Source organism: Synchiropus splendidus, chromosome 3 (genome assembly GCF_027744825.2).
Source record: "Synchiropus splendidus isolate RoL2022-P1 chromosome 3, RoL_Sspl_1.0, whole genome shotgun sequence".
NCBI lineage: Eukaryota > Metazoa > Chordata > Actinopteri > Syngnathiformes > Callionymidae > Synchiropus > Synchiropus splendidus.
This window is the reverse complement of record NC_071336.1, coordinates 34,340,823-34,354,360: the sequence shown is the minus strand read 5'-3', so window position 1 is coordinate 34,354,360 and position 13,538 is coordinate 34,340,823. Positions and strand designations below refer to the sequence as shown.

At 47.5% G+C, this 13,538-nt stretch overlaps 2 protein-coding genes across 11 annotated transcripts in view; both read right to left on the bottom strand.

Annotated features, from left to right (window-relative positions):
• Positions 1-2,111, bottom strand: part of scrib (scribble planar cell polarity protein) — a 51,809-nt gene extending 49,698 nt beyond the window's left edge. For all 6 annotated transcript variants that reach the window (XM_053859052.1, XM_053859050.1, XM_053859048.1 and 3 more), the window contains exon 1: positions 1,277-2,111. In XM_053859052.1, the coding sequence (XP_053715027.1) occupies positions 1,277-1,435 (159 nt within the window). In that variant the 5' untranslated portion in view covers positions 1,436-2,111. The remainder of the gene's footprint in view (positions 1-1,276) is intronic.
• Positions 2,112-2,780: 669 nt separating this feature from the next.
• LOC128755199 (poly(U)-binding-splicing factor PUF60-like) lies at positions 2,781-13,169 on the bottom strand. 5 transcript variants are annotated; one of them, XM_053858300.1, is made up of 12 exons: positions 13,098-13,169; positions 12,579-12,650; positions 12,334-12,429; positions 10,940-11,029; positions 10,508-10,558; positions 8,165-8,326; positions 7,277-7,369; positions 6,101-6,314; positions 5,761-5,993; positions 4,043-4,157; positions 3,726-3,973; positions 2,781-3,288 (listed from the first exon to the last, which is right to left on the bottom strand). In XM_053858300.1, the coding sequence occupies exons 3-12, from the start codon at positions 12,409-12,411 to the stop codon at positions 2,989-2,991; spliced, it is 1,584 nt and encodes a 527-aa protein (XP_053714275.1). In that variant the 5' UTR covers positions 12,412-12,429; positions 12,579-12,650; positions 13,098-13,169; the 3' UTR covers positions 2,781-2,988. The 5 variants fall into 5 exon arrangements, with proteins under 5 accessions (XP_053714275.1, XP_053714274.1, XP_053714276.1 ...); XM_053858299.1 differs by lacking the exon at positions 12,579-12,650 and having other exon boundaries at positions 13,098-13,165; XM_053858301.1 differs by lacking the exon at positions 12,579-12,650 and having other exon boundaries at positions 5,803-5,993; positions 13,098-13,165.
• Between the last annotated feature and the right edge of the window lie 369 nt (positions 13,170-13,538).

The following is a 13,538-nucleotide window of genomic DNA, read 5'->3' as shown; positions in this document are numbered from 1 at the left end:
GAGCAGGCACCCTGAGTGAAGCCGTGTCAGGTGCTGCAGTCCAGGGCTGCGTCAGCTACAGAAACAACCATCTCTTTAAATACACCGGGGGCCATTCAAAAGGCAACATATTTGAAATAGTGGGCGTGAGGGTGTGGACTCATTCCACACATGCCTTCCCACACTGCATCCCATCACCGCACAGACTGATGCCAGATCTGCCGGGTGGTGTGTGTCTGCCACGCTCCGGACATGCTCCGCCCACTCTGGACCAGAAGGAAAAGAGCTCTCTCTGGTCCAGTTAGGAACCTTCTGAAACTGAACTGGGGAGAAGGTGACGAACCTAAAAAAAGTGTCCAGTCAGGACATTTTCGTCCTGACCTGGACTTGACAGGGGGATTTCCTGCGCACCCGACCCTCACGACTTTGTTATTCAACTGTTTTTCGGTAATAAAGGTCACCGCCATGCTTGTGGCAGCTACGGGCCTCAAGAGTTGAGCTGGTTTGGCTGTTTTTAATCCACAAACCACATACCCACATTCTGTTTTGATAATACGAGACGATTGCAACAAGTGCTCTGCGTTACAAGTTACAAACCAACCACCAACAGTGAAACCTGCCACTGCTCTTGTTGAGGTTTCCAACTCAGGAACTCAGTCGGCAGGTTGATTTATGGGTTATGCCTCTGAGGTCGCTGCCAAGTCCCTGGATGGCTTGTGCACCATGAATGAGTGAGCTGAGTCGGGGCTTATAAAGCACCGTCACAGAGCTGCCACTCCCACTTTGGAGCCCTGAACTTCTCAACATCATCTATACACTACTGCTACTTTTGAGCTTCATTTTCCTGACAGAAGGGCGGCTTCTCGTTTTTTCTACAGTGAAGTGAAACTGCTTGACGCCAGGAGGAACCGGGGTTCACGTAACCCTTTTAACAATCAGGTGTTGAAGTGGAGGAAGAAAGTTTTTCAAAGCCCCTTAAATGATCTTGATGATCATGAAACATCCCGTTTTGTGACTTCATGATACAGTCACCCCAATTGTTTACAAGAAAAGCTCACTATACTCTTGACAGTTTCAAAGCATTAGTTCTCAACATTGTTGGGTCAAGAGTTCAAGGCTGAACACAAATAAGAACAACGCATTGTCCCACCATTGTAGAACAAACATGGCCCAAGACCTTGACTCAGAACTGGTGGACTGTATCTTCTGCCTATTCCAGCGTCCTGACCTTCACATCCCAACCCAGGTGGGCAGCGCTTCTCACTTCTGTTAGACCACTGCGTGCACGGCTTCTTACCTTGGGGAGATCTTTGAGCTGGTTGGCGTCCAGGAGGAGCTCCTCCAGGCTGCGGCTGTACCGGTAGATCTCATCGGGAACCGCTGGCAGGTTACAGTGTCGCTTGTCCACCGACTCGACGTGGCGGTTGCAGCGCCACAGCGGGATACACTTGAGCATGTCCGGCCTCCGTGGGACACTTGGTGCCGGTGCTACTCGCCTCTCCGCATCGGAGAAATGGAGCCCAAACGCCGCGAGAAACGCTGGTTTAAGTGCCACCGACCGGAGGCCAGAATCAAATCACTGATAAACACAATGGCCCCGGTCGATACCAGACGGTCCCCGTTCGTTCGCTGTCTACGGGACTTCCTCGCGGTGCGGTCCGCGCCGGGTTTTATTGACGATCCCAAATATCGGCGTGACTCTCTTCCACTTGATGCGGTTAGCTTCCGCTGCTACCTGGACGCAGCTAGCTTCAACACTTCCCCGCGAGGACCTCACGCTTCAGAACACAGCGCGGACGCGCTCCCGTGATAGCGTAATGGTGAACGGTAGACTGTCCCGCGGAGCCGGGTGAGTCCGTCCGGGTGTTCATGGAGGGGCTCGTCCCCCCGCCGGCTGTGTTGTTAGCAGGCTAGTTACCATTAGCCGCTAGCAGCTCGTGGTGCCGAGCCGCGGCTCGTATCTGCGGCGAACCCGTCCGGACTTGGTAAACATCCCACAAGACGGTGATCGAAAGCCGGTTAAAGTCGGTGTGTTCCTCCGTGGAGCCCTGGAAACGGCGGCGGTGGTGGTGGTGGTGGGGTCGGAGCTGCAGCAGCCGCGCGCTTCCCTCCTCTTGTTGCTCCGAGTCCGGCTGGTGTGTGGGGGCGGGGCCTGCGAGCGCGCCGCGGTGCGTCCCTGTTGCTAAGGACACAGCGTTTGTTTGGGGACGCCACCTAGCGGCGGAGTTCTGACACTGCATCAAACTGCATACTGTCAACGTTGTCAAATTCAATTCATAATTTTGCTATATTAAAGTGTAATTAGTATTAGAAAATTTCATTTACATCTTAAAGAGCCCGAATGTAAATCAGGAACATTTGAGGATTTACATATACACATTTTTTCCACCATCCTTTATCTTTTGGGAGAAGAAACAGTGACTTAAAGAATTTAATGTTACAATAAATGCAATGAAAGAAAAGTAGAAGTCCTATAAAATAGCAAATGAGTAACCCTGAACAGGACTAAAGCTGTGGTTAACTGACAATGTGCTATGCCGACATTTGCAGTATAACTTCTAACAGTTACAAAGCAGGAAACAGAATACCAGCAAAAAGTCTGGTTCAATGATGTTTTCATTTAAACCTGTGGATCCCTTTTCAACCCCTCCTCATATGGACTGGAGCTTTGAGATCACAGTGCTGGGGACTGTGGTTCATTAGCTGGTACAAGGCCTGAAGACTTCAGAAGAGGTGGTGGTGGTGGTGGTGGTGGACATGACAGAGGTCGACCTGGTCAGGGAGAAGGAAGCCACGCTTGGTGTTGACCAACAATCTTTTATTATAGAAAAGTGAAACAGAACAACAGAAAGAAAACCTGTTTTGCAAGATTGTAAAAATGTAGGTCTGAGGGGAATCTTCACAGTCACAACAGAAACAATGAACATTACACCATCGTAAAAAAACAGAAAATAAAAATATAATTACAAGTGTGAGAGGCCTAAGAATGTTCTGGAACTGGGGAACCGTCTAAGCCGAAAGGTCTCCGCTGTTGAAGCGGTCTTGATCGTAAACCTCGGCCACGACTTTGCGGCCTCCGAACCAGCGGTCGTTGAGGGCCTGGATGGCTTTGTTCATCTCCATGGCCATAGAAAACTCTACAAAGATCTTGACGATGATGTCCGCGTCCTCCTCCTCTCCCTGCTTCTCCTGGTAGATGATGACTCGGTTGACGGAACCAAACTTCCCGCACTCTTCCGTCACTTCTCCTTCCAGGTCGTCATCGATGTCTTCTGGTCCCACCATATTTCGGAGGACCATCACCGTGGACTGCAGTAGGAGCAGATGAAGGTGTATTTACTGTGATTGTCAACTGTTGCTACTATTTACCGTTATTAAAATGCTAGACGATGAAGGGCGTTTCTTCAATGGGCCACAACTGAAGTGGCTAGATTCGCTGAAGTAAATTGAGCAGCTAAACATTCAAGTACTTGACGTGGCAAGGCAGCAGCTGTCGGAGTAAAGCCTGCGTTACTTAAGAAGCAGGACAGCTTAGACTGTGGGATAATCTGTGCTGCTGCTACCCACAGTGCAGCAGAGAAGTGAAGCTGAGGCAGATGAGGAAGTCAAGTTTAAAGCTAATGTACGTCGCGGACGGGTGGCACCACAGAGCCTAGTTAAATGCACCGACATCAGAGCTGGTCAGACAGCGAACAGCAGGACTACAGACATGATGAACCTGTGTTTGGACTCAGGTGAGATCTCACCTCTGACTTCCGCAGCAGTTTCTGCATCACCATGTGTCTGGCGCTGCTGCCCGAGATGCTCATGTGTTCTTGGTCGCTCAGCATCTCCTGACCCGTGCCGTCCTGCAGTAGCTCCTCCTTCTCTTCCTTCTTTTCCTGAAGGCCGGAGGCGGCGCCTTGATTGGCCATGACCGGCGGTGACGCTAGCACTGGGTTAACCAGACCGACCTGTGGGAGAACCGGCATGGGGGGACGCACTGGGGTCACACCTGCCAGGAAGAAGAGTCTGTGAGAGTGTAGAAACGGGGCGAGTCCACCAGTGCGGCACCGGTGCTCACCTGTGATTACGCCTGGTGCCTGCGCTGCCATGACAGCCTGAGGGATCCCCATCTGTTGGCTGAGAAGCTGGGGTGCAGCTAAGGCCCCCAGGACTGACGCACCAGTTATAGCCTCCTTAAGAGAGGGGGGGCCGAAGACATTAGGCAAAGGGAAACACACAGAGCACAGCACAAGGCAGCACAGTCAACGATCACACGGCATGACACAGAGTCAACTGGACCCCGACTCAAAGAATCGGGGCCGACATTTCAGTGCAGAACAACAAACTCTCTCCTCTCTTAGCTCTTCTTCTTCTAGCTCTACAACTGTCGACTCTACGACCACACTACTATGGTTTCATTTCATCAACGGTGGCGTCAGGAGCGACCGCTGCGCATGCTTTTTTTTTAAACAAAGAGAATGAGGATGACACAGTACAAGGGGCATGTTAAACTAGATTTGATCACTCTAGCACAGGCCTGGCCAACCCGCGTTTCATCCGGCTGCGGTTTTGGTCAAGTTGCTGGAGATGCTCATTTATACAGGAAATAACTTGAAAAAAGTAACAGCTGTTCCGGATTTCATAATATTGTTTGAAGACTGAATCGCGTTTAACTTTGAAACAAACAATACGCCTCGCCGGACCAAGTCCCCCCTCATTCATTGCAGATGAGAGTCGCAGTCCTCACCCTTGGACCGTCATCAGATCCACTATCAACAGGATTTAACATGACTTAGTTCTGCGTTTCACTTTGTCATGAGCTCAACAAAACGTATGGCATGAGTTTCGCGAATGATTGATTGTTGATGCCGTGAAGTCTGTTTAATTCAGTGGAGCGAAGAGTGAACATGGGACGCTCCAGTCCACAGCGTCACTCACACACAGGCCGCTGCGACGTTATTGCCGCCTTGAGCCACATAAAAAAAAAAAAAAATGTGTGTGTGTGTGTGTATATATATATATATATATATATATATATATATATATACATACACACACACAGTATATTAAATGGTATGCACATTTCTATCTGTGCCGCAGGATCACGGCATGTACTCATTTAAAAAATATATGCACAAACTGGCAACCTTGTGACATGCAGGGATGTGCATCAACTTCAAAACTGCCACAGTCACATGACCAGCTGTTCAGGTGAGCTGTACACCCAGACATTTGTAGGATGTGGCTTTTGCAACAACACAGTAAAAAAAAGTGGCTCTTAGCCTCTGACTGGTTGGCACATTACTTTGAGCCCACTTCCTCATCATGGTTCTGGGTTCTCAGTCAGGGGACTTTCTTAGGACCCATTAAGTTACATCTGGACAACACCGAGGACTTCCAAGGCACATCACTAGGGAGGGCCTAAACACTCGAGGAGGGTGGAGGCCTGTGAATCACGGTCAGCACTGACAGCTGTGTCAGGCGGGACTGTCCAACCGGGGAGAGCTCAGGCCGTACGATCACAGACGCCAAATGATTTCGGGATGATGCCCAACCTCTAGAAATGAAACCATATTAGTGTGGAACCAGCTTCTGCTCACTAACCCAGTCAGTGAATGGGAGTAGAGAACCTAAACCTACCAAACCAACACATGAAGTCTGTCGTTTACACTAACACAGCCGTTAGTGGTCAGGGCAATTTGCAGCTAACTGGCCTTCTCCCAGTCACCTGGTTATCATTATGGCCCATGTCATCTGTGCTGGTGTCAAGTCTACCTAGATCTGGAATATATTTACCTGGAAGGCCATTAAATCCCTTTGGAAGGGATTCATACTTGCCTGGGCCGTAATCTTAGCAGTGGCTGCCGCTGCAGCCACAGCAGCTGCCGGTGGCAGCCCACCGGGGGTGGTGGGGGTCAGCAGGGGGATAGGCGGCGTCACTGCTTTACCCACTCTCAGGTACTGACCCCCCAAGTCAAAGAGATTCATTGATGACACGGCGTCCAGAGCCGACTGTGGCTTTTCGTACTCTGCAAGTGGAGAAAATATTAAAGTTTAAGTTAAAAAGCCGAGCGGCAGCAAAAGACGTAGGGTATGGGGGAGGGGGGACGCCAGCGAGTGAGACCCTCCAGCTCACCGATGAAGCCAAAGCCTCTGTGCCGTCCGGAGGTGGGGTCTCTGGCTAACGTACAAGACTTGATCCGGCCGAAAGCCTCAAACACACTTTTGATGTCGTCGTCCGACAGGTCCGGGTGGACGGACGCCACATAGATCCGGTTAAAAGCACGCGCCTCCTCAGCCAGTTGGTCAATGATGGGTTGCGCCTGACCGATGTTACTTGGCCGCCCAACCTATAGCACAGATCATACCAGCAGGGCTACTGAGTGAGCGCTTTAGCATACGTAACCGAGGGCACCGCCGACTTCCCGCTGCCGCCTGCGATGGCTCCTGCCACTCCACGTCTGTCATGCTGGGGCTATGTTATGCTTCTGGTGAGCTGACAACTTATGTGGACCTGACTGAGGTTGAAGACGCCTCACTACTCAGCCAAAAGGCTTCTTCGTTCCTGACTAATGAAATATTTCATCGATTAGTGAGGACCAAAGAAGCCTTTCAAGAGGTGGAACATCTTCAAAACTCTTGCCTCATCTAGCGTGTGTGGTTGAAGATAGTCACTAGCTCTTCTGCAACAACCTCCATCATATTAACAAATAAAGAACTGGGCCATTCAAGACACTCTTCCTGTCACTTAAATCTCTCTATTGCCTGCTGTCCTGTCACCTGACCCTCGCTTGTTCTTCCGCTCATTACAAGTATCTAGAACAGCAGCAACTAGCCCAACATAAACCTGACCATATTTTAAAGTGCTACTGAGCAGGCGGCAGCATACAACAGGAGGACCACACACTGAGCCGTCTTGCGAGCAGACACGCGATTCTAGACGAAACTGGGATCTGTACTACAGATGGGGCGGCCAAGCAACACCAACCAGGCGCAGCCCATCATCAGTACACCATGGTTAGAGAGCGACGCGGTGTCCAGCCGAGGTGGTCACTAAAACACTCAACAACATCATGACAGCACACACACACACACACACACACACACACTTGCACACATACACACCTGCAGATCACCACACACAGACAAAAAGAAAACAAGTTAGTGTACACACATCATGGAAGAACGAGGAAAAAGAACACTCGTGAAGAATACAAATTGTGATTTTTGACCTCAGAGTCCAGATCAGAACAAAAAATATCCTTCACCTTTTAAGAGCTGTATGGGACCTCCTCATCTTCAGATGACTCACCTTAATGTTTCGCCCCCCTAACATGACTGAATTCATCTGCTCCAAGGCGAGCTGTGCCGCCTCTGGCACATCATACTCCACAAAAGCAAAGCCCTGCAGAGGATGGCAGAAAGAGCATCCGTCAAAGCATTCCCCCTCTGCAGTGCGACCATCCTGTTTCACCTCAGTAATCCGAGATTCAAAAGATTCAGCTTTGAACAAACAGCAATTGGTTGCACTTAAAGAGGATGATAAATCGCATTTTAAATTTCTGTTCCCACAATGAAATTTGGGGTCAACTCCAGGTCATGCACCTGGACAGTCTATTAGGGCTGCAGCTTGGTGGATGTCATCCATAACGTTGCAGACAAACCACACGGGCTGTGGGATGGCCATCAAGAGCTGGTTGTTTTTCAGAAGCGGTGAGAAATTGTCAGATTCTCCGGTATAATTAAGATACGTTAACTTCTGTTCCTCTAGTTGGTACCTGACTGAGGTCTGACTCCCCACTTGGCTGCATCACCACCTCCAGCGGACCGCAGTGGTCACAGTCACGGCAGAGTTTGAGCGGTGGCGACGGAATGAAGATTTCAAAAGTGTGGATTTGATTCGTTCGCAAAGATTACGCGTCTGCAGGATGAGCCAACCCCTTTGAAGGTGCAAAAGTGCTGACTCTTTTTACCACACGGGAGAAAATAGCCAATAGCGGTGCTAACAGGCCTTTAATTTCTAGAAGCCCTACATGAAAGAATACCATGGAAAGTGCCCCACCCCCACTTCCAGTTGTTAATAAGCCAACATAATCCCCAGTCGCTGCAGAAGCTGCTTGTGTAGTTTAGACTCCCACAGAGTGGCACTTCATCTCTCAGGTACCAGAGGTGCCCTGCAGAAAAGCAGAAAATGACAAACCTTGTGTTTCATGGTGACGGAGTCCCAGGACATATCAATGCTCTTGATGGGACCGAACGGGGCAAAGGCCTGTCTGATGGTGTCCTCACCGAGCTCATAGTAAATAGAGCCCACATAAACCCGACACATGATCGCCAGTGCACGTTGCCGTTGTGCTGCCACCTGCCGACCAGGGAGAACATGACATGATTAGAGCGCAGCACGAGAAAGGAGACACACACGCACACTGAAATGTGTAGTTTCTACTGTGCTTGTGTGGCCAAAAGAATAGCCATAGCGGCCAACAGTTAGGGGCAGGGTTCTGGCGACAGAAGGGCCTTACTGGGTTACAGTAATCAGGACAGATCTTGGTGACAGAAGCACTAACATGTGTAAGAGTAATCAGATGTTCAAGCGGCCACGTTCATTTACTGCTGGGCCTCTAGTCTGACTCTATCAAACAAACATATGGAGGAAAACACACTCAAGTGATTGACATGCACAGCCCTCACAAACATTTGGCTTCAGTAACTGACCTGTAGTCCTGGGGTGCAAGTTAGTCAACAAAAAGTAAATGTGGCGATCAAGAGCGAAAACTCTGAGATTCGAGGACCTTGACTAAAAGATCGGGACTAGAGACAAGTACAAGTTGAATGTCGGCAAGGCTAAAATTGCAGTCTGCGGCTGAGAGTGTGTCGGAGAGCCTAGAAATCATGATGAAAGTGTCACAGATCCCTGCTTCAGCAGTTTCTCTCGTTTCATTTTAGTCCATTAAAAGAGATTGCTATCCCTCTTGTCCCATGCCAGGAGCTTTGCATCTTTAAATCAAGCCAATGCATATTTTCAGAAGAGCCCTGACTTCTCTCATGGAAAGATGAGCAATCATCCTCTATCGAAACCAAGGATTTGCTTTTCCTGAACAGAGCAGTCACTTACTACTCAAAGAGGTTTCTCTGGTTTGACACATTCCAGGAAACAATGGCAGCAGTCTGTGAGGAATGATAACTTCTCCCTTTAAGTCACCTCCTTCCTCCAACAACGTCAAGAGAACCGTTTAGCAGCCAGGTGACTGTACACTTCTATTAACCCCTTGGGTGCCAAAGTTGCAAAAATGCAGCATTTAGACAAGGCTATCTGCAAATATCTTCAATCTGAGAAACATTCAATGCGTGACACCATCAATGTTTTGGCGTTTAACAGACTCTGGTCGCGGACATAAGGGCAGTAGTAGTCACGCGCTAGGTGCTAAACACAGTTAGACTCAGATTCAGGAGAGTACTATCCACGCTCTGATGGAGACCATACAGTGGTGCAGGAAGAGACGGCAGCGGTCAGTGGCGCTGCTTCTGCACGAAGGGACAGCACACCCGTTTACTATGACAGCTCCACAAGCAGTACATTATGGAGCCCATTCATGGTCAAAACAGGGATTAAGTGCGAATGTGAAAAGAAGTAAGAAGAAAGAATGCAAAAAGAAAAAACACGATGGAAACGGGAAGGGTGGGGGATCCAGCAGTGGCATTCATGGCCCTGCTGTAAACAAAGCTCAGCCATCATCATCATCAGGGATTGAAAGATGATGTCACCAGTAGATCAGACAAACATCTCCAAAAGTTGTGTCATTCATAATGTCATTACGGACAGAGCATTACCAATTAGATGAGTGAATTCACTTCCATCCCTAACTTTGGCTCTCACAAGATTCTTCTCTAACAGTATAGCTTTACCTCCATATGTTTCAAGCTGTTATAGTTGAATGTTATTGAAACAAACTCTGGCGCCCAAAGGGTTAATAAACGAACGTTTGAACGTTTACATGTGGAAAGTAGAAGAAGGGGAAGGCAATAACGTCACATGTGACGTGTGAAATGACAAACAGGCAGCATTTGACGCAATAGAGGGGCTTTAGAGAGCTCTTCAGAAAAGATTTCCTTTCTGTGCAACAAGAGTAGAAAAAGTAAATCAACTCTGGAGTCAAAGGTCTAGCGCCCTACTGTGGCAGTGAAATACTCTGCAGCTTTTAGATACCTTAAAGTAGCTGGAGTTAAGATCTGAAATATTTGTTTGTTTCTGGGATAAAAATATTTCTTAATTGCACCTCACTCTAAATACACTCCACTCCTGACGGTCATAAGTACTGTAGTGCTTGTTTCCCACAGCTGTTCATTTATGAAAATGAAGTCAAGCTGGCGTTTCGCGTGGATAAGTGTATCTGAGCGGACAACGAGTCAGTATTCTTCTAAAATATGCATTCTTTGATTGGGCACAAAGGCAGGGACTGATTCCAAAGTAACCAATACAAGAAGGGTAACAGTCCTTTTTCATTGGGAATGCGCACAGAAAAGAATTTAATAATCTATTGACCGATTGTAAAGGTGAGAGAGGATCTCCAAAGCCCATTGTCACTGCTGCCATCTGAAAGACAGTAAAGATGAAAAAAGTGCTGAAAAGTAGGTTAGATATCCCTTAGCTTTGATTTTTTTTCTTCTATTGGTTTTGTTTAAATAAAAAAAAAATCATCGTTTTGATTGACAAAAGGCTAAATTCTATGTTCAAAGCCTTACTCTAAACAAAATCACCACAGTTAACATCATCAACATCACAACCAAAGAGGATCTTCCCGGGCTGAAAGAGAGCAGAGACAAAAGCAGTGGCGGGAGGGCGACAGCAGGGGGAGGTGGTGGTGACACTGCTAACAGATATTTATTCAAACAGTACCTTACAGTAAACATAGCTAGAAATCATACGGGAAAAAAAAAAACTTGTCGGTGGCCAAGAGAACGGATCATATCTCACCTGTAGGTTGGTGAGCTGCTGCTGCTGATGCGCAATGGTCTGCTTCACCAAGACACTCTTAATGCTCTGCTCCATGGCATACTTCTTTGCCTGCAACAGAGAAGTCCTGAACTCATAACAGCCTTAACTGCTAACATTCAATGACCTTAATAATAGCTGAGGAGTTCAGAACAATCAGTGGGACACAAAATACAATGTTTTACGGCCATTGTTCCACCAACGTTTGTGACCTTTAACTGCAGGCATTAACAAACAAGACTCGCCCTCTATAAGCGTAGAATAACAAGCGAGCCTATAGGCTTAGACTGACTCGACTGAACAAACTTAGACACTCATTTTAATCAAATATCCTTGATTTTTGCCACATAACAACCTGATTAGACCACGGTAAACAAATGGGCAGCAAAGATGCCTTCTTTGGCTGCAGTGGGACAGCAGCATCCTTTTCATATTTAACAGAATACAGCTGCAATAGTCAATATCCAAGTGCAATAAAACATTTCTAACATGCCACACTGTCTTTAATTTACTTCAAAACAATCTTATAACGTAAGAATGTGGTAACAGACAAGAAGGTTATGTAAATCCCACATCAAACAGAGAATAACAAGCCACTTGAATGTGGTTTCCGGGATGGAAAAGGAGCAGAGTGACGGATTAGTATTTTTTTCCTCCAGACACATTGTCAGCTTTAGGTGTTCATCACTCAAGTCCATTTTGAATTATAGAATCCCATAAAAAACCTACAGTAAGTGCAGATTGTTAGACACAGTAATAGCATGAACGCTAATTACTTAGAAAACACCTGTGAAGAAGTGCATTTTTTAGGTTTTTGTGTTACACTTCTTTGTCTATTATCTAATTTCTGATGGTTTTGCAGGGTTGAGCAGGTTTCAACTTTTGGAATTTTGGAAGTCAACACTTCACTTCCAGGTTTCTTTTTTATCTTATTGGCACTTGCTTCTTTGTGTCTTTATAGACCTTGAGTGGGTAATTGTGGTCTTGGTCTGCTCGTTAGCAGCGATGTTTCTAGCCTGTCATGCTGCACTGAGAACCCTGGATTTCATTCCTCTTAGTACCCACTGAATATATCAGCATATCCTTTGCTCGTGTGATAAAATATATAATGGTAGCACGTAGAAATGAGCACATGCCCAACCCTTGTGCAACCTGAGGGCAGTGGGCAGGAGAGTCCATCCCAGATCGTGGTGCGCAGCATCGTCAGAGCGAGACCTGCTGGAGCCTCAGCTCCAAATGATACTGCTTCAAATAATAACTCAAGCTTCACATTGAGCAAATGCAAAATGATCTGGGTTAAAGTTCCATAACCAAAGAACGAAATCATCACGTGGCACACGGTTTCACTGAGGTTGTGTGTGGACCAGGCCTCCTACCCTCTGTAGCGCCTCCTGCTGCTCTGGGGTGAGAGGCGGCAGGCCGAGCTTGGAGCCTGTGCCCTGTCCATTCTCCATCGTCACAGCTTCACCTCCCTGCAACCGAAAAAGCACCATTAGTTCCTCACCACCGACGACACGCAGCGCGCCTGGGTGAAAGGTGATTCTCAAAATTGACGCTTGAATCAACCACACTGTCGAGATGAGCACATAACATCCAGACTGGAAGCGGATTCGCTCCTTACCTACGCGACCTGCGTCCAGCACACTGAGCAGGAAGACGACTGATGGGGGAAGCTTTAACAACTCAACAAACTCTAGAGAGAATAAGAAATGCCTTCAGACTAGCATCAAAACAGGCAGCTTTCAGCAGTTCAGATCAAACAAAGCCGGCCTGTCTCGCTAACGGTCGCAAGCGGCTGCGAACCGCGAAACACCGAAAAAAAACTCCGCTCCTCGATCCTGGCTCAATCGAGAGTAGCTACAAACAATCCAGGCTACAATTTCAATTAGTTTTTGACACCCAAAAACGTATTGCGGACCACAAATACAGAGCGAAGTCCGGGCCTCGCTTCGGTTAGCTTAGCATCTAGCCATTCATTGACACGGCGGGCAAATCAACCTGCTTTTTATGTTAGAAATGCACCACATTCAGCGAATATTTTACACCAATAACGCGCTACCATGCATTGACGTTCACTTAGGCAGATATCGAATGAATTCATGGTCGTGCATTTGGTGCTATAAGCGAGGAATATATTTACCGCAGTCTCCGTCACCGCCATGAAGCACACCGTCTTCTAGAAGCCCCTCGGTTCAACTATCGCGAGATCAGGGGGATGTTGGGCACAGCTACACAAACTCTCGCGATGTTTCACACTCTCCATTTTGTACTGCACTGACGGCCTTTCGTCCCACAGCGGGGAAATTCAAACACTGAACATGTAGCAAATATTTACAATTTAAACCGATTGGAATGTAAATAAGTAAAAGCGGAAACACATTTAATACGTAACCACGAGGTTGGGGTTAATGTTTTTTTGACAATCGTGTTTATTTATAAATCTGACGCATGGATTTTGGTGGTTCTTCAAAATAATGTGTACTTTTGCACTGTCGGGTGCAATGGACCTGACGGGGTCACGTGACTGCTGACCTTGACCTTGACCGAATTCTCGTCAGACCTGAAGAAACTTGAAATGATT

Excerpts from the sequence above, each read along its gene's own strand:
- LOC128755199 (XM_053858299.1), bottom strand. The coding sequence starts at position 13,118 with ATGGCGGTGACGGAGACTGCG. Across the intron at positions 8,327-10,507 it reads CTCTCTCACCTTTACAATCG|GTGGCAGCACAACGGCAACG; the intron begins GTCAATAGATTA and ends CCTGGTCGGCAG. Across the intron at positions 6,315-7,276 it reads TAGGGGGGCGAAACATTAAG|GTTGGGCGGCCAAGTAACAT; the intron begins GTGAGTCATCTG and ends TCTGTGCTATAG.